This window comes from Ptychodera flava, chromosome 10 (assembly GCF_041260155.1).
Source record: "Ptychodera flava strain L36383 chromosome 10, AS_Pfla_20210202, whole genome shotgun sequence".
Classification (NCBI taxonomy): Eukaryota; Metazoa; Hemichordata; class Enteropneusta; family Ptychoderidae; genus Ptychodera; species Ptychodera flava.
In genome coordinates this window covers 593,389-618,512 of record NC_091937.1, presented here as the reverse complement: position 1 = coordinate 618,512, position 25,124 = coordinate 593,389, and the positions used below count along the sequence as shown (strand labels likewise).

Genomic DNA, 25,124 nt, shown 5'->3' with positions numbered 1-25,124 from the left:
AGAAGCAGGTGTAACTATATTACTATAATAATACAAGCAACTCATTAATGTTCAGTTCAGTTCAGTTCAGTTCGGTTGACGGGATTAGTAATCCTTTCAGGATTCTGGTCATTAAGTAGCAATTTTGTGTTATATCACTAATCATGCCTGTGCCAAAAGAAATTATAAGTGATCACTGCCATTTTGAAAATTATCAGAATTATGCCAAGATTTTGTTGTTGCATTGCAGACAATACATGTGAATCTTGAATATTATGTACCTGTAATGTAATATGGTTACACTACATATACTCTTATGAATTGAAACGGGGCAAAATGGTTAACACACAAAATGCTAATTGTTAATGAAAAATAGTATCTACCAGGGTCAAAGGTCAACAGCAACCTGAAACTTAGGTTTGCAATTTGGTGCCATACCTTACATGGTTTGATTGACATCAGCCCTTTCAGACACTTGCTCAGGCTAGACTGAGATATATGGCCACAGCTTAGGTGCAGAGGTGTAGTGCAGGTCAAAGATGATACTTTAAAAATCTTTTCAAAATCGACATTGCCTGTGACCTTGAAATATGGCATGGACCCTTGTCCATGGTCTACAAATAGTGCTAAGAGAATTTTGATTAATTTTTATGCAAATGAGATAGATTTTATAAACATTCATTTTGAGATGGCTGCTTGGTCATGTGACCAGTCAGCATGGTAACCAAGTAAAAAAATGTGGTCCTTGAATTTAACCCATGTGCCAAATTGAAATCATTTGGTTCAATGGACTTTGAATGGGAGCCATAACACATGAAAGTAGGTCAAAGGTCATTGAAGGTCACCCAAAACTTGTCAAAATAATTTTAGTCCCATACTGACTTCTATAAACCAGACACCCTACCTGCAGCCCTTGTAGTTCCGGAGATACATTGATTTTGCATAATTAATTGGTTAAGGAAAAATACAATCACTTAAAAATAAAAAAATCAGCAAGGTCAATGACCTTGAAATCGGGTATGAAGCATTATGGTAATGTCATCTAAAAATCTTGTCAAGTTTTTTTGACATCAAATTTAATGCAAAGTAGGAAGCATTCAATATTTCAAAGATGGCAGCCAGGTCACATGACCCACCTAACTTTAAAGGGTCAGGTGCACTATTATTGCTCTTTAGGCTCAATAAGCCCTGTAAGTTTGAAACTGGTGTGTTGAACGGTTTTTGAGTTCTACCCCAGCAAAAAGGGGTAGAAGAAGAAGGTGATCAAGAGGAAAGCTGAATTCCTACGAAAACAATATAGGGGCCAAGCCCCAGAAGGCTTAGGCCCCTAAAAAAGCTCCTGAAAAGTATTTGAACAATTTAAACTTTATTTAGTCTATAAACAGCAAAATGTTGATGAATACAATATAAAGTCATTTGTCAAACGTATGACAGGCAAAAAGGTTACCACTGATGGCATTAGAGCCACGAATACTGACTGACAAGTGAAAAAATTCAATGTTACAAATGATTTGAAGTCTTTTAATAAAAGTGGAAGAAAAACACAAATGAGCTAGATAAGTAACATGAATGATTGAAGTGCTATCAGAGACATTTTAAATGCTAGCAGTAACGGTGACGTGTAGAGAAGTGAAAACACTTACATTTATAATTGTATAAATACAACTGATATTGTATGAATGTAACCGATGCTACCGATATCATGCTTGAAATAAAGCTTAAACTTCTGCCAGAACTGTTGAGTAATGTGATGCATAAAAGGCAATATTAGCCTAGAAAAATTGGAAAACTTGTTCTTCGATTCATCACTTCACTTTTTCCTAATTACTTATTTTTGAAAATGCCTAAAATTTCAAAATTTTGTTGCAACTCTGTATTTCAACATTTTTTAAAAAGGCAAACAATTCTGTTAATACAAATCTATTACCAACAACCATAAAAAATTTGCAAATACTTTCATTCTGGAATAAGAGAACTTCTAACAAACATGTTTAACAATGATAACAATTCCACTTTCAAACTTGAGTAAAATATAAACTCATTAGGCATTTGAAATTGTGGTTTTGCCATGGACGAGATCAATGAAATTGTGGTTTTGCAAAGGATGAGATCATTTCATTTGCAGGGCACTACTGCAGTAATACTGGCTGCATGACACGTGATATAAATCTGCTAGTTGAAAATAGCTCATTCACAAGCAGTAAATATTTGTCATGATAGACGGCCAAAATTAACTTGCTAATCAATTCATGACACCTTGTTCACTACAAATATGAATTTGTCAAGGTTGTAGGTGCTACAGTTCTTCATATTCAAGTACTGCTCACACTTTACTGATAATTTCTCGTTTAAACTAAAAGTGACACTACCAAAACTTGTGTGGCATCCATCCCCGTGGCAGCAGCTATTTTTGCATTTGCATCTGTGTTATGCAGTTTCTTTCTCCCAAGACCATGTTGATACACTTAGTCTCTAGCTTGTCACTAAGATTCCACAAGTCAAGTATTTTTCACAATGAATATTCAGCCAATATTAAAAACACTTGCAACTCATCTAAACTTAAGTATTACACTGACCAGTGGGTATATACACATCCTTCAGACAGCGAGAGCATGTGGTTGACCCCAAAAATATCAAAAGGTACGGTACCAATATAGCCTTGTCACAAGATCAGTTTTTGAAACCTTGAAAGAGTAATAATTTTTGTCTAAATGAATCAATTTCATTTACGGTTGAAAGTCCATGATAATCTCACTGCCATGCAGGGCAGAGCCAGACATGTCTTTACTATATGCCATTAGACATCAGAAAATGTTTTTAAAATACCAAAAGTACAATAGAAAATAATAGGTTACAGTACTGATACTTTCTGTGAAAATAGTCACCCCACTATTGTGGCAGAAAACTAGGAAAGGGCAAGTTCATTTAAGGTTGAAAGTCATCATCACTATGACTTTGGATGGGTATAATGCCATCGCTCTGCATACTCAGAGAAGCAAAAAGTCTGGGCAAGAGCCTCCCCAATTTCCTCGTCAGTGGATGAACCATGACCATGAGCATTCAACAAGTCATGTAACCCTCTCACTCCTACCACAGGGTCAGGCATTTCATGTCTGCAGAGAGGACAGTTGTTGCATCGGGCGCAGCACACAACACAGCCTACTGCCTGGCTGCAGTGTGGACAAACAAACAATGGCTGTCTAACCTTCTGCATTCAAATTAGACAGTTGAGGGAACTTGTAGATGGTACAGACTGCATTTGTACAGGGGACTAGAAAAAAAGGAAACAAAGAATTGTCAGCAAGCAAAACAAAATATTTGCTAATCCTTATAAATATAGGAGACAAAGTAAGACTCTGGTGGTGTATGTGTCAATATTATTGATGGTTTTATTAATGATTTGGCCATGCAACTAGCATCATTGATGTCAGTGGTTCCAGGGATTACCCTGGCTCAAGAACGGCATGAGATAAAATCGCACATGAAAAAAAACAGTGGGAGAATTTCAAAGTCTGTGGGAACCGGACCTAACTTTCCCTGATTTTCTGCATATTGGTTAATTTGCATAACAATACACTCAGTGAGACAGTTTTCGGACGACCTCAGTTTTCAGACATTTAATGACATGCTGTTCGTTATACGCCCTTCGCTCCGTTTTGATAGCGTTTTACAAGTCATGCTACAGCATATTAAGTCAGGTGACGCTGCCGTCCCGTTTTGGATTTTTTTGGGGGTAAAAGCTATTTCGGGCGCTACAAACTTGGTGAAGTTAGCCACACCGTACAATACGAGGTGTAGAACGCAACACACAGGGACAGCCCGTGTCCGATATCTAGAAGCGCTATACACGTTGAAATATAGTTGCGTCGTCCATGGATTAAACGTAACTAATTATCACGAAATATTTCCACATAGTTTTCTAAACACATCGAAATTGAAAATCGGGGTTCAAAGTTTCAAAATATCAATATTTAGCCCCTTATCACATTCAAAATACGACGTCCGATTGCTGCGATAGCAGTCCGATTACACGCGCTCAACATGGGGCAAAAATTTGGCAACTTTGACCCCCCTAAATGACACTTCTGTCGGTGTTAACAGTTTGAGGATAAACACAATAAAGTTTCGAAGGGTATGGTAATAAGATGTCGTTGTGCTCGTCATTTATGAAACGGCTTTGGGCGAAATTCACTACCCTGTCCGAAAACTGTCATTCTGAGTGTAGTTGTAATCGGAGGCGGTCGAATCCATACTTTCCAGTGCGGGAGTAACGGAAGTACAGTAGTCCAGAATAGTGCATTTTCGTTTTTTCTTCGCACTACCACTCGTACTGGACACGAATATTCCTTTGAAAGCGCCATTTTGAGCTACGACAACACACTGTACATCAGCAATGAACACTTGCTGTATCGACTCCAATGATTTGTCAATGAACGCAAAACTTCCTGTTGGCAACCAATCACAAACGCTGTTGAAACGGGTAACTCTGCAACAGCTTTTTTCTCGCGTAATTATAGCGCTCTCTACGGCGACACAATGAGTGGTTCTGTACTGAAAACCGGCCAAATGTTACCGATGAATTTAGATCGCGTAAAGGTATCACGTACGCGCCATTTGAATTATCGGCGCGACTTTTTTGCCCAATTGATTTTTCTGAATGCGATTTTTCTGATTTTTGAGCGTAAATATCGCGTTATCGCGCCCCAAAGTGATCCCTGTGGTTCCCACCCATATTTATGGAAAATTGGATTGGGGATATTTAATAAGGGTTAAAATTTATGAGCAGTTTCCACTTTCATTTAAGTAGCCCATATTTAGGAAATAAATTTATGGAAATGTAGTGTATTAGTGAACAGTGGAAAATAAAGAAAAACTATAGAACTTGTACTGGTATGATATAATTGATAAAATAAAATAGATATCATATCAACATGAAGCAAATGTCATCAGAGATGCAGGGCTGTCAATGTTTTTCAGAATAGAAGGGTACAAGTGAAAGAACAGGAGGGTGCAGCCTTGTGCGGAACGAAGTGGAGCAAGGCGTGCGGGCAAGCGCACGCGGGGGGAGGGCAGGAGGGGGGTGTCCCCCCCTCCTGAAGCTGAAGCTTTTCTAATTATTCATCTTCAATTGGTGGCCTGTGGTGGCACTTTTGAGGGCAATTTACTGTCAAGTTTATTATAACTGAAGTATAAAAAGTAACATGAAATTGAATCTTGTGAAATAAATTATGAAAGACAAACAGAAGTATTACAGAGTTTATATGTTTATTGATACACCAGGTTATTATTATTTGCCTACAAATTGTGTTGAATTACAACCTGCTTAATAAAGATCATAATCTGAACCATAATCAGAATCACTGGAGTACTCATCTAAGCCCAAGGCTTGTATGGCAGTACCAGCTGACAATACCTCAATATTGTGTGATTCTCAGGCTGATGAAACAGTAGCTTCAGAAACTACATCTGCAAAAACTATTTCTTCAGATGTAGCTTTAGAAACTACACCTGCAGAAACTATTTCTTAAGAAACAACATCTGCAGATGCAGAAAGTAATTCAATAATTGTAATACATACGTTCCCATTCAAAAACAGCTAATCGTATTAGAATTTAAAAAAATCTGGTCCCCACTGCAAAACTGATGTCATAACGTCACGACAAAAAATTCCGATCTGCGTCTGGTTGATACTACTGTAATTTTATTTTGTCTGTTTCAAGACCTCTCCTCAGAGTTACCGGCTATGAATTTCCAGTGTGAAAATTTACAAATGTAATGGGGTAAATACGAGACCATTACCAGAGACAATTTGAGTAGACGCTACGTCATACAAACAATTACAATACTCAAGTTTACATCCGCTGATGACATTGCGTGGCTTCGTTGTCCGTCGGCCTCTCAATCGACAAGATTGAAAGTATGTTGATTTATTTACATAGTAAATCCTTGCCGTGAAAGTTAATAATCAAATATTTTCTCCTGATGACTATCATAGTATCTATTCTGATATCACTCACTAAGTAGTCAGAGTTTTGTCGAAACCCACGCCTGCCAAGTGGGTAGGCTCACTACATGCATGTTATATCCATATTCAAAACATGGTTTACCGCCGCACGTACGTGCAAGATACCGCGAAAGTATATAGTCAAGCCTGGCTAAATTTTGTGATTGCCCTAAACATTAAAAAATGTTGGTCTTGGTAAATGGTTTTGAAGGATCGGAATACCGATATTTGCTTTTGAGGAAAGATTTCGGATGTCGGAAAATATTTATCAAACTTCAATACTCGGCCTTCGAAACAACCATAGTACACAGCATGTACTACCGTATGAATACATTTCATAGAACGGCGGCTTGGTGCAAACAAATTCAGTAGTAGTCAAAACTCACTAAAAATTATGTCAATCCCCACAAAGTTTGTTTTGCGTTGAGTAAACGATTCTTACTCATTGTAAAGAGTGTTCACGATCTGCAAACGGGAAAACAAATCAAAAATTCCAGTCGCTATGCTATGGCATTTTGCTCAGACGCGGCGTGAAATCTACATTGCATGCTATACCATTGATGGATTGAAACCCCGATCACAGGAAAATAAAATGATTTACAAATATTGACATTACTTTTATATCCAGAGCTAAGCCTCTCGGGGTCTTTTTTGAACCCATAAATCCAACGTGGCTGTCGACTTTCGTAGCCATATCGATCGTGTACGTCCGAAAACCAATCAGAACACGTAAAGCTTTTTGACAGTACCGATTGAAACCAATCAGAAATCGGCTACCAACGAGCCTTAGGGGCTGCGCCTCTGTAGCATAGCGTAGCCAACGGTAGAATTTGGACAGGAAAGAATTCATACGTGTGATAGGGAAAACAGGCAGCGGCAAGACCTGTGTCAGACGGCGATTTGCCGCCAGTGACCGGCTATAATTGACAGCCCTGGAGATGAGATAGTCTGAGTTATGGTACAGTGGACCTAAACAATTTTTACAAAATCACTGCCCGGCTGTAATATTGGATCATATCTCAAAACAAATTGCCATGCATATGTATTACGCTGGTAAGTGTTGTTGTATCAATGTGGAATGATGTCAGTTGGAGACGTGTGAATTATGGTTGAAGTTCCCCCCCCAAAAAATCATATCAAATTAATGGCTGTCTGGCAGCCATATAAATGGCAAACACATTGTACTGGACAAATAAACATGCATCTATATTATCATTAGTCTATGTCTTTGGACCAACTCGGAACATAAATCGATCCACACATCTGAGAAATATTTGGTGATACACATTGTAAAGACAAAAACTACTGGTTCCCCCAGACTACATCTGTGTGGACTATCAAGTCTATAATCAATATACATGTACTACCTTAATTGTCCTGCCATCAGTGGACTGTTTAGAAGTAAAGTTACAAACATATGATATTAATTAAATGTTGCATTCAACATCATTTTTCATTTTATGGAAAGCTATCTGTTCCTTACATTACACTGTATCATGGAAAACAAAGAATCAATGAAATTTTGAATATATAAAGTCAAGAAAACAACAACAAAAATATTTCTGATCATGGCTAATGCTTTCCAAAAAATAAGGTGGCAATGCTAATTCCACATATATAAATAAACTAGAGAATGATTGAAGCATAGCTTTCAAGTGATGCACTCCCTGACAATACAGATTCAACTATTTTTTTGGTCTAAAAAGAATCAGGTCAATTCTTGGTTTGTGTCCTGATAAATGTATACTTACTGTAAGCTGTTGTTTCACCTCGGTTAGAACAGCACTCAATTCATCTCTGAGAAGACTTTTGCGCTTTGATAGCTTTGATGGCTTTTTTTCTAAATACTTGGTATACTCGCACACTTCAATGGCAAATATCTTTCTTGCCGACTGCCAAAAATAGTAATCTGCAAAGTAACAGAGATATCTCAAGATTATAAATTGAATCTGATTAGTTATCATCAAATTAAAATAAATTTGTACAAGGAAGAAATGTACCTTGAATTACCTTGACTTTTAACAAATAACCACTACGCTTCAACCTTTAACTGGAGTGAGCAAATCCATGCATTGTCTCCCTCCCCTCCTCAGGACTCTAGCATGTTTGTTTTCAGACGCTTTTTGATGGCAAGGGGAAAATGGGGGGCTATAATCTTGCAGCTAACACCCCCACCCCCCTGCAATTATTATGGCCAGCTCAAGTGTTAATGCATGGGTCCTTGAATCAAACATGCTACCACATGTGTACTTAAAGGTCTGGTGAAATGCCCATGTTGCAAAATCACAGAAATACAGTTGATGGTCTATAAAACAGTTACATTCATTTCTTTTTTCGTTTAGCGCGCATGATTGTGATATATGGCAAAAGAAAAAATGCAATGTGGGCGTGTCCCCCGAGCCTCTCCAGTCGACTTTTTTCGGCTTTCCGAAGTTTGCCCGACGCCGTATCTCATAACGGGAAGTAAAGTATTTCACACCTCCGTAAGCTCCCTACGGGGGGTAACTTCTAGGGTTTCCGCTTACATGATCAGGACAGTGTCCTCCTTCACTATGGGAGAATGTTGTTCTTTTGGTGGCTGTGACAGCGGCAAGAACATGAACGGCTCAACTGTAAACTTTTTCAAGTTCCCGTCAAGTGTTTAGTGTTTGAACCATAATGTGCTTGTCTCTGCTGGTTCGTACGATCAGCTACGGTCCCTCGGCTGAGCCTGCCTCCCTATTCGCTACACAGAAGGTTGAGCCCGCAATGCAAATCAACAGCATGAATACCAACACTGAAAGTTGTGACTGCCATTAAAATGCACTTGTCTTCAACACGGAACGTCGGGACCTCAATGCAAATCAACAGTAACTTAAAACGTAAATGGGACCGTGATTAAAATGCACTTCAACTACAACACGAAAGGTTGGGACCACGATGCAAATCAGCTGCATGAACAGCAACACTGAATAGACTACCATTAAAACGAACAACAATACGGAACGTAGCGATCTCCATACAAATCATGGAGGTAGATCCTCCATGATACAAATCGACAGCAACACGGAACGCGTCGTTGGGACGGCAATTAAATTGAAGAACAACGGGGAATACCGCGCCACGAGGACCGCGATGCAAATCGACCGCAACATGGAATGCTGAAGACTGTGATTAAAATGCACAACACAGAACATCGAGACCGCAATGTAAATCAACTGCAACACCGATCCTTGTTGCCTCGATTAAAATGCGTATGTCTGCTATGTATAGCAAAAGTTTCAATTCTCGCGAGCAAGCGTTCCTATGCCCGCTGTACACTAGACAAAATGACGTCAAATTTATCGCGAGGGCTCGATTGCGTGTATCTAAGTTTCAATTCTCGCAAGAGCCATTTATGCATGCTGTACACTGAACTAAATGACGTCAAATCTCTCGCGAGACTTGGCTCGATTGCAAATACGTACGACGGAAAGAACGCAATAATACGGAAGTAGACACAGTTTTTGCGAATCGCCGTGAGAGAAGCGCAGATTAATTTAGACATGCCTTAGTTATGGCTTAAAACACGAAAAAATCGTAACAGAACGGCTGCCTGGCGGCCATCTTGGATCATATTACAACAAAAATCAATATGCATATCAGTGATGCCGCCAGGACGCGCCCTTGCGACAATGTCCCCCAAACGAGACCCGTTGTCCCGCATTCTTGCGTCCTGCGGGTCACCTCGGGCGCACTTTTGAGCCACTGTGTGACGGTGTCGTCTGCAAGTAATATCTGACACTGACGGCGACCTTTGTTTCGCATGTTTCTTTTGAGGCTTTTATTTACGTATTTCAGAGCTAATTAAAACCGTACACTTGATATTACTATTTGCTTTGATTTGTAGTCTGACAGAGCGCTGATTGGCGGCAGATACCGCATACTGCTACAACTACTTCCGCAAAATTCAATCGAAGTCCGTTTTTTTGTTTTGTGAAACAAATAAGTTGCAAAATGATACAAATTTGATTGACGACTGATGCATTTTCTTTTCGTTCGCGGAATATTACATTCTATTGCCATGCATCGACAGTTGAACAGCATTTCGGTAGGCAAGTTCAATATGGCAGGACGTCAAAAGTGAATTATATCATTTTTCACGAGTCCAACTCGGAGTTTGTCAACCGATCGCGATCGCAATGACGATCAAACATCGTCTGTTGCCCAGGGTGATGACTCACACTAGACGCAATCTGATTGTCACACATGACACAGTGCGATCCACCAGAGTTGAAGAAAAAGAAAACCACGGAACGAAAGTTTCAACAGAGTTGAAACTTTCGTTTCAAAATGGAAAAATGAAAAGTATTCTAACTGGTTTGAATACAACAGTGAAAAGAAACATATACATTGCAAGATTTGTCGTGAAACTGGCAAGCAAAATACGTTTACTGAACAGTCTGGATGTGAAAATTTCCGTACATCAACATTAGACCGCCATATGTGCGGTAGTGATCACTTGCAAGCAATTGAAGAGGTCGCCGTGCGTAGAAGTTTCGACACTGCCATTAATCGAGCTCTGTCAGAAAACGATCAAGGTATTATATCGGCAATGCAGTCGGTTTATAGGTTGGCAAAGGATGACATTGCCACATGAAAATATGAATCACTGCTTGAAATTCCTGAAATTGCAAGGCGTTCAAACCATGGATAAGTTGCGGATTGGACAGAATGCAAGTTACACCTCCCGACAAACTGCCCAAGAGATGCAGGATGCAGTCGGAAAAGTGATTGCTAATGTTTATGTTGTCCCTAAAATATACGAAATGTCCCCAAAAATAGACAGTAACGGGACACAGTGTCCCCTGGTTTAAAAATCCTGGCTGCAACACTGTGCATATGTATGAAATAGATCAATGCCCAAATTTTAAAGAAATAGGTTGAGACATGCCTCAGTTATGGCTGAAAACACAAAAAATCATAACAAAATGGCCGTCTGGCGGCCACCTTGGATAGTATCACAAAACCAATCGACGTGCATCTGTACGGGGTAGGGTACTATCCTTGTGCAAAGTTTGAAAGAAATTGACCGTGGCATGTCTGAGATATCTGCGTGAATGGATGGACGGACGGATGGATGGACATGACCCAATCTATAAGCCCCTTGGACTTCATCCATGGGGACTAAAAACTGTGTCACTGCATCCTTTTTGCAATATGAATACAATGAGAAACTAAATTTTTATTTTTCTTGGCCTTGTGCATGGGAGTCTATGGAGGTGTAAACTAAAAAGTCCTCTAACGCGGCCAAATTTGATCGCATTGTGAAACAAATCGACGTGCATCTGTATGGGGTAGGGTACTATCCTTGTGCAAAGATTGAAAGAAATTGACCAGGGCATGTCTAAATTATTTGCGTGAACGGATGCATGGTCGGTCGGACGGACAGACAGACATGACCCAATCTATAAGTCCCCCGAACTTCGTCCGTGGGGACTAAAACTACACTACGCCTTTTTTGCAGTATTTCATTCACGATGGCATTTACCTGTGTCAGAATGTGTGTGGGTTGTTTGTTTGTTTGTTTATATATTTGTTTGTTTGTTTGTTGTTGTTGTTGTTGTTTGGGGGAGACGGTGGTTCTACAAGTTCACATGAGGTGTGACTGACATCATTTCCTGAGACGCTCACCCAACTTCACAAAACGCTAAGGTTACCCCATGTCAACAGAACCCCTATCATCCTGTCCACATGAAAACTGTGCCACTGACAATTTGAAGTTACGAATAGTGTAAATGAACAATGCATATGGGTTGAAGTACCTCAATAAAATAAAATGAACAGGTACTCAGCAATTGTGCTCTGGTACAAACATATAGGCACTGCAGCACTGACATATATTCATATATGAGTTTATATGAGGAAAAACTGCTGATAAACTTACCTGGAACAGTCAAACAGTTTTCGTTTCTTTGTTTTGACCACATCATTATCACTCTTGGTGACATTTTTCTTGATTTCACTTTAAATTGAAAACACGAATAGAACACTGTAAGGTTCGCATACATGAAATAAATCTGCCTTTGTATGTCCATTTCTATAAATTCGTACATGTAACCCATGATGCATCTGCACATCCAATAATATCATGGCAGCTTGGAATAGTTTTGTTTCTCAATGGCCAGCATGTTCTACAGACTACAGTAAACTTACAATTTTATTTGCTCTATATATATGTGTGTACATAGTGTGTACTGTAGGTGCAATTAGAGGGTAAATAGCTTGTGAATTTCTGTTAAACAAGACTGTCAGCCTGTTGAACTCTAAAAGAAAAAACACTACAGCTGGTAAACTTCACACAATTACAATATATCGTTTCACAGGAAAGGATGAAAATTCACTGTGTGGATAAATGGCTGTACAAAACTAAATTAAAAAAAAAATAACAAACACATTGAACTGTACCATGGACTTTGCCATGCACATGTAAGTTATTATTGTGTAAAGTTTGAAGGCCATTGGTCTGAGTAATGACACCAGATAGACACATCGACAGTCATAAGTCCTCATCCCAGTTGTCTTGTGGGGACTAAAACAGAAGAGAAAAGAAAATAATGTCTAGGATATTTTAATTTTATAATGGACTGACCTTAGTGATGGAGACTTGCTTGGACTGGCCAAGGCTGACATCATACTCACAACATCACTCATATGATTGTCAACCTACAGATGAACAACTCATTGAATTTTTTTGGAAAAATAGTCTATGCTTGTAACTGGAACTTTGCTAAATTGGACATAACTGAATGGTTGTTCAGTCAATCCAATACATGTAATTGAAGTACCTTATGTGTTACTGGTGGTGTCATAAAATTGATTCAGATAAATTTTTTTATATCAAGACATTCTTCATGGAATGATGCGAAACTACTTGATCATATCACAACCAAAGTCAGGCCAGGTATTTCTGCAATATTTCTGCCCAATCTGAGAAGCCTTTGCAATCATGTGCATTATGTCTATAAAAACTTGTGTATTTTAGCACACTAATTACTCTAATGGGTACATTGGTATGAAATGTAGGTAGGTACATTAGAGTGTGGATGTACATCAACATATACAATGTTCTCATAAAATGCTTAAAGGTATAGTATGAACTGTCTGGAGCTAGTATACTCTGTGAAATTCTATATTACTTTTCCCCTGCAGAAGACTAAAGATGTATGAGCCAGTTGAGACTTAGAAAGAGTAACCTACCTGCTTTGTTGGCGATTTTGTCACATCAGCATATGAAAAAAAACCAAATTCAACACTGCATTCTTGTTTTGAGTGATCTGGTGGCATTTCAACGACAGTTGCCTGTTGTTAAAGACAATATATACTTAAAATATGACACTTATATTGGGAAATAAATAAATGACTTGCATGCATTGTCATTTTACTTCAATGTAACACAATTCTGAAGTGATAGCTTTTGTATGTAATATGAACATGGCAATATGCCAAATGTTTTGTGCATCAAAAACCCAAAGGGGGTCCATTTATACCCCCAAACTGTCAATTTTTGCTGGGTACTGTCACTTGGGTGACTCTATATGGTACTTGTACTCAAAGTGATAGTCATATGTTAAACATCTACAACACTTACCTTTGCTTTCCCACACAAGGGACAACTGGAAAGGGATGGTAAAACATCACTATGACAGTCGGAACATGTCCAGCTTGACATCCTGTTGAGACAATAATGTATGTTTATTATTAAACCTCTTTCTCCCAAGTTAAATAACCCCTGTGAGAAAGAGGATTAACAAGTAGCATATACGTAAAAGGCACCTCACACATGGTTTGCTGTAACTGTTAACAAAAACAACGGATCTTTTCAGTACCTTTTGGATGCAACTAATTCCAGATTATGCTATATACAATAAATTTAAATTTGAATTTTTGGATTCAGTAAAAGTTTAAGTGTGAGACAATTTATTGGCAATTACACCCCATATAATAAGGGGGGGGGGGTGCACTTTGACAATATTAATTAAATGCTTTTTAAAACAACAGTACATTCCATAGAAAAGCCAATATTAAGAGTCCATTCACTGTCAAGTGCAAATATAAGATTGTTGAATGCAATGGTATTTATAGAGCCAAAGAAAATGAGATACTCTTCTCCTGTCTACTTGTTCAAAGAACTTTCACTGGATTTTTGCAGAGCATTGTCATTGAACACATTAAGGTTTGGTGCGCCTTTTATTTCTCATCAATAGATTTCAATGAACATTTCTGAAAGGACCAAGGATTGTCAACGAAAATTAGGGTGTCACCATGGAAATTGTTGAGATATCAAATCATTAAAATCAGTGATTTTCATATTCCTATATAGGAAAACAATGGGCTGAATAATTAAGAAATAACATGGCAGAATTTAGTATTTCCCGTGAATAGATTTTGATGAAATTTCCCCAATTGAAGGATCAGTGACTGAAAAGTATATCAATAGAAAAAAATGGGGGGTCAATACCTCATTTTTTTAGATATAGCCAAAAGTTATAAAACCCTACGACTTTGTTGAAGTGCGCCCTCTGGAGACAAAGATGAGAAATCATGTTTCATATGGCAATATTTACAAGATAAACTCAAATTGTGAAATTCATGATAAATTATGTAACATAAAGTGTACAAGTAATTGACATTAATAAAGTCTTCAAATCAAGGTTACTTCAGCTTTTGAATGTTACTTACTTTACCATGAAAATCATGGAAAATGATTAAATACAAGGGACATTAGTGAGGGTGTTTTGTTGCATAAAGCCACCATTTTGACTGATCTTGATCGTGCGCATCATAGGTTGCACACTATAATGGGCGCATCAAACCTTGATACTTTACAACTTGCACAACCAAGTTGATAGGTAGACATGGCATATGTGAGGAAAATTGCTTATTTTGCATCTGTTAAAATAGTGGAGAAACTGAAGGTACAACATTTTTATTTTTTGACATTAACTGGTTGTTTCACTATTGAAGTCATTTATGCTGTTTGGCTTAATTGAACCTACTATATGACCTCTGACAGGGCTCGAACTTAACTTTTTTACCTACTTGCCCTGCGGGCAAGTTTCCAGAAATTTTACTTGCCCGAGGAACAAACTTACTTGCCCGATTTTTTTGTCTATTTGCATTGTTTGGGCAGAGATCACGAAGACCAAGCAATCTCAAAATGTGGCTGACGGCATCATATCAATGCAGGTTCCGTTTTGTCTGTATTGATAATCGTGTTAATTGTTACGATCCATTAGTGTTGGTCTTCGTGATCTCTGCCCACTCGTCCACCAATATTCTAGTGCAGGATTGGGGTCATACAGTTGAAGGGTGGCCCATCAATCGATATTCGCATCAGCAAATCTCTTTTCCAGAAGTTTTGAAACTTCCGTTGTCATTTCCTTTCAAAGTTTGATATATTATATGTCGCACTTCTGCTTCTTCACTAACTTTCCACTGAACTCGATGCTGCGACCGCGCTATAGCTTTATCACCGTCGATTTCTGAGTGGCCGGCCGGTTGAACGTGTATTGTATCCCCTGACACAGATCCTGTTCCGGAATCTGTGACTTTGTCAGGCGTAGATTTCAAAAAATTACATGAAAACAGGGTAGTTTGCTTCGCTATGACGTACAGTCTGCGTTGTCTCAGGCAGGTCACCGCGTGCAAAGTGGCTGTTGAAATTACTGACCAACACCCCCTTGGAGTCAATAGCGACAAGCAAGTGAGATTAGACCTCCCGAGGGAGGAAAGACAACAGCTGAATATCACTCGCTGAATGTTGACGTCCAGCTTGTCGGTTGTGATACCCGCTTCAGTGACTTGAAACAGCGAACATTGTTTAACAAAATTTCTTGAGTTTTTTATTCCCAGAACATGTAAATTTTATCAAAGTCTATCACTTGCCCGACTGGGCAAGTGCAATTTATTTTTACAAGCCCGATGTCAGGTTTTACTTGCCCCGGGCAAGCGGGCAACCGTTAAGTTCGAGCCCTGTCTGAGCTCAGCACACTCACTCTACTTGTGCAGATTTATGTGAAGATTTCAGGATGACACAGGTAAGGGTAGGCTACCAGGAATTATATTTTACATATTTACGTGTTCAGCCTATATCGCAAACTTTTGTAGAGCTACAATGACTTGACATTTCAATATTTTTCAGTAATAAGAACAACATAAAATAACTTCTCACATGAAAATAAATAAAATAACCCAAATAATGTCAAAGATGGCTAATTATTATTGTCTCTTTATGACCCCTCCCCCCAAAAAATTGAGTAAATTGAGAACATCGTTTGCATTATGACACCAGTGTTTAATTGCAAAAACGTAAATATGACTGATGTAAAGCAGACTAAGTCGCCTCAAGGCCCTGAGCACATGGGGCCAGGGCAGCTCTTTGCCCCCCCCCCCCCCCCAGAAGAAACAAAACACATTGGCGAGAACTGAAGTGTTAATTGGGTTGAAAAGAATTGAGAATTGTGGGTGTTCTTCGTTATGTGAAGTCTATTTTCAAGTGAATACATTGTAACTCTGTACGCGTGCTGGCGACAATTCAATTTTTTTTCACAATCACAGGGGTTGTGCACGCGCACGTGAACTGAGTGCGGGCTGCCTTTCACGTCGGCATGATGAGTTCGGTTTAGCACACTAAGAGAGATGCGCCTGAGTGTCCATGCAACCAGGTGACACATTGTGACTCAGCATACTCCAAATGCAGATTCTGCAAAAATATTTGATTAGAAAACTTAAATCAGTTGGCAATAGCATAAAAAGATGAAAACCACTGGGAAAACTTAGCAGTCACAGCCTTAGCACAGTAAGAGAGATGCACCAGAGTGTCCGTGCAACCAGGTGACACATTGTGACTCAGCTTACTAAAAATGCAGTTCCTGCAAAAATTTAGATAAGATAACTTAAATCAATTAGTGATAGCATGAAAAGATGATAACCAATGAGAAAACTTAGCAGTCACAGCCTTAGCACAGTAAGAGAGATGCACCAGAGTGTCCGTGCAACCAGGTGACACATTGTGACTCAGCATACTAAAAATGCAGTTCCTGTAAAAAATTTAGATTAGACAACTTAAATCAGTTGACTATAGCATAGAAAGATGAAAACCAATGAGAAAACTTAGCAGTCACAGCCTTAGCACAGTAAGAGAGATGCACCAGAGTGTCCGTGCAACCAGGTGACACATTGTGACTCAGCTTACTAAAAATGCAGTTCCTGCAAAAATTTAGATAAGATAACTTAAATCAATTAGTGATAGCATGAAAAGATGATAACCAATGAGAAAACTTAGCAGTCACAGCCTTAGCACAGTAAGAGAGATGCACCAGAGTGTCCGTGCAACCAGGTGACACATTGTGACTCAGCATACTAAAAATGCAGTTCCTGTAAAAAATTTAGATTAGACAACTTAAATCAGTTGGCGATAGCATAGAAAGATGAAAACCAATGAGAAAACTTAGAAGTCACAGCCATAGCACAGTAAGAGAGATGCACCAGAGTGTCCGTGCAACCAGGTGACACATTGTGACTCAGCTTACTAAAAATGCAGTTCCTGCAAAATATTTAGATTAGACAACTTAAATCAGTTGGCGATAGCATAGAAAGATGAAAACCAATAGATACACAGGAATTATACAGGATACATAAGAATTAATTTATAAAAGCTTGTACAGCAGAACACATTGGCAATAAAGACAAACATATTTAGCTGCCTACCTCCACAAGGTACTGAGGATTTTATGTGGGCCTTAATGTGTCGTTTCAGTCTCCACTTATATTTCGTGGGACTAAACATCCTCACTGGGCACAGCTTGCATGACATCTCTTCTTTCCCACAGTTTATAATGCTTTGAGCATTTTCGACCGTTGTTACTAAAGCATGCATCCTATCAAGAGAAAAGTGATAATATAAAACAAGGCCAACCACCTTAATGTTTGTAAATAAGTAGACTTTGATGTGTTTCAAGACATCTCTTTGACTCTTTTGTCGAGGTCGATCATGATGACTGATGTATGTAGACACATAGGCGGACTGTCATGTAGACCTGGTTTCGTCTGACCTCTGAATTTTAAAGACCTCTGAATTTAAAACCGCCTGCATGCTAACACCAGAAATATATGAGAAATCATATCCTTGTGTTACAAGTACGGCTAGTTTTCAATCGGATTCGAACCCACAACATACAGCATCAGTCGCCTAGCTGAGAGGCCATAGACAGAACCGCTCGGCTAAATCTCCACTCCCAAAAACGAGTGGTTCAATAGCCGGCTAAGATCAAGAATCGAACAGACTACTATACTTGTACTCACTTGCTTCGAAATGGCACTAATGAAAACGTGCTTTGACAACCAGAGCTAGCACAAGGTATCAGGAATGCAAGGAATTACCCATGCTTGGACTTTCAACTCTGACCTTTGACATCGAAACATAACCAAATATGGGTGTGTCACAGCCAGCAACCACATGACATATTTTGCAACCAGATGACAGGACTCCCTAACGCGCGTACTCCCTCTATCACCAGACTAGGCTTGTTCACGTTCCGTTCGACCAAAACAGACTGAGTGAAAAGAAATGCACATTTGAAATAATCTTTCGGGTTCTACTGAAAGGCTTTCACTGAAACTGAAAAAAAACTTAAATGTTCTTCTTTGGAATATTATATTGGAAGGTTTTTACTGCGAAGAGCAATAAAAAATATGTCCTTTCTTCTGCGCAAAACGAAAACCACAGAACGGCATTTGCTATTTTGCGACGTTCGAACATCCAAAGTCGCTACCGGATAACGGCAATTTGTAACGCACATAGTCAGGATTAGCGATGCATTTATTCTCGGTCATATTTCAAATATCTACTATATGTCTATTATTTTCATAACTTGATGTGTGCTGCGATGCCATTTCAAATTTCATACGTCGTTTTCGAGACGGAATTCGACTCACTTCATCGGTAAATAATGTCTTCCAGAAATGATTTGCACACCCTTATGTATATATATCATTATTATACACCTACTGCCGTAACCTATGGGAGTTTGACCGTCCAATACAGGGCTCGAAATTAACTTTTTTCCCTGGTAGTCCCATTGGGCTACCATTTTCTGAAGTTGGTAGCCCAGTGAGAAGGTCTGGTAGCCCATGCAAGAATGAAGAGTTTCTTTAAAGGATATTTTTATTTATATCTTACAATGAAAGATTTATTTTTCATGATTCTATTGAATTTTCTAGTCATTTGACATCAATATCTGCAGATCATAGCCTTTATAGCATGTGAAGTGGACAACGGTGACGCCTCAAAGTTTGACGACCTACTCACACATACGCAGAGCTTATATACAAATTTTGATGTTTGCCATGACAACAACTTTTCACTCAGCACGTGTAAACGTAAAAATAGATTGGCTATGAATTTCAGGACGACAACTTGGTACAGTTATGTTAATCTTACTTTCATGGCAGTTTGGCTATATTTCTCCACCATAGTACACTATCATGGGATGATCTCGTACACTTCGGAAAGTATAATTTGTTGATGGTCCGACAGTTTTCTTTTTCCTTTGTAGTATTATGATTAAATAACTATGAAAATGAATTTCATTAGCTATCATTTCCCGAGTCTGTCATCCAAGTACATCAGTTCAGATAATGATATTTTATTGAAAGTTTATCGCAACAAATTCGACTGCACTATCGCCTTTCAATTTGCATAACAAAGTCATAGTCTGGTCTTTCTGTGTACAGCTGGGTTGACTGTATGATCGTCAGTCATCTCACATCGATCAATATCATGCCGCCCACTAAGTAATTTCATGTTCTAGGCTTTGGTAGTCCGTGCGGGCTACCATTTCATGGACTTTGGTAGCCCCAGGCAAAAGTTGGTAGTCTGTGGACGCGGGACTACCGCTAATTTCGAGCCCTGCAATAACTTTCCGTATTTTGTATAGTACGCGGAGTCCCGAATACGGGAGACGCGCGACGCGCCTGTTTGACCTTTGACCTAGTGATTATCGGATATAAACAAACTATTTTACGGTGAGTTAAAGACCTAATAGCAACTTCCACCAAAATGTATTCGTAGTATAAGGTTTAACACACGTAAACACAAAACTGAGTCTAAATGCAATTGATTTTTATTTTAAAAAACTAATTAAATTGAAAACATTCAGCGAAGTTTGCTTGTACTGCACTGAAAATTAATTGGCTTCGTGCCAACGCAACAATCGCGCACGTTCCACTCATATCGCGCGTGCCGCATCCCTCAAAATTAATGGAGGGAGGTGTATAATAATAGGGTTATACACAAAATACGGCCCTGTATGGACTCGGGCTCAGTGATAGACGTATTGGACTCGCCTTCGGCTCGTCCAATACGTCACTCACTGAGCCCTCGTCCATACAGGGCCGTATTTTGTGAATAACCCTATATTATGTGAAATGACACAGCGCAGGTCGTGCGCGTACCTATAGTACGCGTATATATGCTTGCGTCGTTCCGCCGCGATGTTTAGCATCGAAAGAATACGGTCGATGTGGTCGCTTGTGACGTTCCCGTAGACACGTCCGACCTTGATCTGGTTTTGTATTTCAATCTGAACAGCATTCTGTTATAAATTTCTTACACAGTTATCATCAAAGTTCGTATTTACATATAAGCTGCTCAGTTTATTCAGACTATCAATTCGGAACAACAGAGTGCCCCTGGTAGCATCGAAAGAATGCGGTTGATGTGGTCGCTTGTGACGTTCACGTAGACACGTCCGACCTTGTCTGGTTTTGTAGCTAAGTCGGCATTTCAATCTGAACGGCATTCTGTTATAAATTTCTTACACAGTTATCATCAAAGTTCGTATTCACATATAAGCTGCTTTGTTTATTCAGACTATCAATTCAGAACAACAGAGTGCCCATGGGTATAGTACTAGCTGCTTTCAAGGTTTTGCGCTGTCTTTGATTGCCTAGAGGACATTAAGTGGGCAATGGGGAATGTCAGTAGTGGGGAGAGGGCAGTGGGGAGCTTGAATTGTTGTGGGGAGTCTCAAAACCCGGACCGAGACGAGTCGAGACGAGACCACAATGACCCCTCAGGCCAGGCGTTGTAAATACATCATATATACAACACTACATACAGAAAGCTTGCAGTTTGTTGAGAGTGTCAAAGATCAATGCACAAAGCAAGAGATAGGACAATCAACGATTGGAACAACTGAAAAGATTTGTTGAGGTTTTTCAACTTGAGTTCAAGGCGAGCTCGAAACATGCGAACTGCGATGCGACGTCGGCATTTTGGCCTAAGCGATAAGCGCCAGATTCAGATTCTACTATGATATCTACTGTGAATTCAAAATAGGTAACCTTGTATTAGAAACATACATACAGGAGATTTAAGTAATCATTTTTTAGAAATTAGATTCATCATTTATAAACACATTATAGGAAAGTAAACTGGGAGCTCATAGCTTTAATTTTATGCCGTGGCTATTGACAGGCGCCTGTCAATAGACAAAAGTTGGCTATTGACACGCGGGACTTTTTTAGCAAAATTTTACCGGACTTAGCAAAATAAATTCCTCATGCTTCTCAGAATGTTTTCCTCTGCCATTTTGTTCGTAAGAATGAACAAAGTCGTCGTCCACGGTTCTTTTAATTGCAAAGGAAAAGCTGAAATATGAGGATAAGAGGTAATGCTATTGCAATTGGAGAGTCAGGAATTTCTCCTGAATGGCATCATCTTTTAAGAATAGTTCTGAGAATAATGTTATAAAGTAAACAAAACGTTTATTAGGTAAAAAAATCAATTTGTGGGGGCAAGGCGACTTTGCTTCCCTGCAAACCTATTTGTCAAGTATAGAGCCATATTGAAAACTTTTTTCACATTGAAAAGGAAAGACATGATATTGAAAGTGATAGCAATGTTTACTACGATGTTTTAAGCGAGAAAAATTTTTACCAAAATGTTTTAATTTCCGGGTACAGTTTTGTCGTACCCAAGGTCATTGGCTTTACTATACCATGGAGGCAGCACACCAGTGCTGACCCGAACTGGAGGTCAAGGTTAAAATGTCGGCTCCCCGTGTTGAGACTCCTTGTATCTTTCTCTCTGGCTCTTGCCTCGCGCCGTTCTAGGCCGTGAAGTTACGCTTCGGGTGCATTTTGCTTGCTATTTTGGATTAGCTGACGAAGCTTTAGAATGTTGTCACCATCGTAATAGTCGTTTCTCAATGCAGGCATGCGGAGTTATGTCGAAAGCGACCAAGCTGTCAATGTCGCGGCCATCGGAAATCACGATGCCTGTCATGACAGTTCTCTGACGTGAACTACTAGGATTTTCCGACTTTTACAATGCAAAACGGACCTCATCATCACTAAAGGGTGGCATTGTACCAAATAAGTATCACCAATCGGCAAAAATACGCGTATGCAGGACCGTGGTTATGCTAGAGTGACACGGTGAACGCGTACGACGTACCGTGCGTGACGGCTTTCGCTAGCATTGCAAAATATTGATTTTCCGACGTATTCCAGAACTTATTTTGTAATTACTACATGGCAGAACAATGTGTTCTTCATTTACGTGGAAGAAGAGCAGTTTATTTCACTAAAATGTGGTGAATTATGAAGAAAAACGTCCCGCGTGTCAATAGCCAACTTTTGTCTATTGACAGGCACCTACAGTGGCTCTGCACCATTTTTCTACATTACCGATACTATCCCATACTATAGTACATGTATGTTATTTGTGTGGAATCTGAGGCAGCCTCAGATTAAGATTCAAATTCGGAGAACTATGTAACCACTGACTAGAATGTACGAAAATGAACAAGCATTAGTCGATGGTAGGGGTGGGATATCACTTCTTTGACTAAGACAGAAGTGGATCAACTTCCGTTTTTTCCCGTGGCATTGGTACAGATGCTGCCTTTGGGCAAAAAAAACCCCCGTAACTTTTCTATCAGTAAGATAGGAGGTCTTTTGGTCTCGTCTCGACTCGTCTCGGTCCGGGTTTTCTGACTCGCCAATTGTTGTGGGGAGTGGGCAGTGGGCAGACCATAGATACTCACTGGAGGGCAGTGGGCGTCAAAATTCAGTGGGAGGGCATTTTTCCCGTGTATGCTAGTGGGAGGGCAGTTACGAACAGCTCTAATTTCCCCTCCAAATTTTAGGTCAAGGTCAAAAAATAGTAAAATCGGTATATCAGCCTTCAAAACATGTTTCGTGATGATTTTGAAACCGGACTTTGAAAGCAACCGAACAACACGTAGGCCAACACAGCTGTGTCATCGAAGCTCATCTCTTTCCTAAATGACACCACCTATCACTGATATTACTTGTGACTGCTTTTCATATTCTCAATAAACACCAAATACCCAAAATCATGGATCAGGTCGTGATCTCGCAGGTCGCAGTTTTCAAACTCGCAGGTGGCAGCACAGTCCCTCGTGGGCTATTCAGCTCTGGGACTATTCGCCCCATATATAGACGAGTGCACTTGTTTCTCGCTCATGTACACTCGTCTATGCACAGGGTGTTGTCTACATGTCCTTCCCCAGGGTGGGTAGGTGTTTCGTTGTATCGCTAATAAAGATATATTCTACCAACCTCTGGTGTTTCGGTCTTAACTTAGCACTGCCCTGACAATCTTGCGTAAACGTTTTATCAACATGCTGCGTCTATTATCTGATGAATTTGAGTGCCTAATTAACCAAAGTAATCAAGGGTAAATTACTAATCTGTGGACGCTCTCACCAGATTATCACCGGATTAAATTTGACAAAGTCAATAACGAACGCACCAGCAAGGTATAACTGAAGAAAGGGCTGAAACTCTCAAAAGCCGTGTTCACAGAAATCTACTTTACAATAAACATTTCCTAATTTTTCGAACGTCAACAGTTTTCTGACATGTTTAAACGGGGACAAGCCAATTTATGTCTTCGTCGGTTGCTTCTTTGAGCTGTAGAACGCTAATCGAAGCGGTGGAGTCAGTGTCCCAATGTGGTCCGTCAGACCGGAAGCCGGAACTACAAACCTTTAACCTTAGAAATGTTTACTTTAAGCCCACATGATCGATAGAGGTAAACAAATTAGCCAACATGCTTTGGAATCTAGGGTCAAGCTCATCGGTGTTTCTAAACACGGACACGGACATGACAATCTATATGTGTTTTTGACTACAGCCGGTCATCGTTTGCGGGAAGAAACTCGCCGCTTGTGACATAAAAACTGAATAGTCGGCAAAAGTATTTTCATGCCTTATATATGCTTATTCGTTTCAAGACGAGATGAAAGCTGCGAAGACACATTGGAAGCATAGTAATACTCAACCAGGTTGATCTATACGTTGGGGAGATATGTCACAGTCTTGTCGAACGAAAACGGGGATGTTTAGGCCATATAGCAAAGACGATAAATCAGTCAGCTGAATAAAACGATTTTTTTTTTTTCAGTTATACCTTGCTTGTGCGTTCGTTATTGACTTTGTCAAATGTAATCCGGTGATAATCTGGTGAGAGCGTCCACAGATTAGTAATTTACCCTTGATTACTTTGGCTAATTAGGCACTCAAACTCATCAGATAATAGACTAAATTACCACCTTGCTTGCTTTGGCGATCAAACTGGTCAGATAATAGATGTAGCATGTTGATAAAACGTATACGCAAGATTGTCAAGGGCAGTGCTAAGTTAAGACCGAAACACCAAAGGTTGGTAGAATATATCTTTATTGGCGATACAACGAAACACCTACACATCCCTGGGGACGGACATTTAGACAACACCCTGTGGTCTATGGGGCGAATAGTCCCAGAGCTGAATAGCCCACGAGGGACTGTGGTGGCAGCTAGGCCAGAGCACCCGGAAGTCGCAGGTTGCAGTTTGACAAACACGCAGGACGCAGTTTTGAAGTCGCAGGTCGCATGTCGCATGTCGTGACCGGATTTCCATATCTGAGTGAGTGGCTCGGTGAAAATACAAAACTTAAATCACATGACCTACAAAAACATTACTTCCGGTACAGTGCCGTTCCAGTATGTGGATCATTCTCCATAGCAGAATTCTTATCGGCGCTTTTTTCTTGAGAACCTTTGCATTGTCGCCGAGTGTGCCGGCCCCTCGGGAGAGAGGGGCTTT

General features: G+C 39.7%; 1 protein-coding gene across 6 annotated transcripts; it reads right to left on the bottom strand.

Moving 5' to 3' along the window:
- Nucleotides 1-1,486: 1,486 nt before the first annotated feature.
- On the bottom strand, nucleotides 1,487-25,113 carry LOC139141693 (uncharacterized). Of its 6 annotated transcripts, XM_070711287.1 has the most exons (9): nucleotides 18,308-19,145; nucleotides 17,714-17,883; nucleotides 13,593-13,674; nucleotides 13,202-13,303; nucleotides 12,594-12,667; nucleotides 11,889-11,966; nucleotides 7,735-7,892; nucleotides 6,370-7,374; nucleotides 1,487-3,250 (listed from the first exon to the last, which is right to left on the bottom strand). In XM_070711287.1, exons 3-7 carry the CDS (start codon nucleotides 13,671-13,673, stop codon nucleotides 7,850-7,852), a joined length of 378 nt encoding a protein of 125 aa, XP_070567388.1. In that variant the 5' UTR covers nucleotide 13,674; nucleotides 17,714-17,883; nucleotides 18,308-19,145; the 3' UTR covers nucleotides 1,487-3,250; nucleotides 6,370-7,374; nucleotides 7,735-7,849. The 6 variants fall into 6 exon arrangements, with proteins under 6 accessions (XP_070567388.1, XP_070567386.1, XP_070567385.1 ...); XM_070711285.1 differs by lacking the exons at nucleotides 6,370-7,374; nucleotides 18,308-19,145 and adding an exon at nucleotides 24,990-25,113; XM_070711284.1 differs by lacking the exons at nucleotides 6,370-7,374; nucleotides 12,594-12,667; nucleotides 18,308-19,145 and adding exons at nucleotides 12,410-12,533; nucleotides 24,990-25,113.
- Nucleotides 25,114-25,124: the final 11 nt, after the last annotated feature.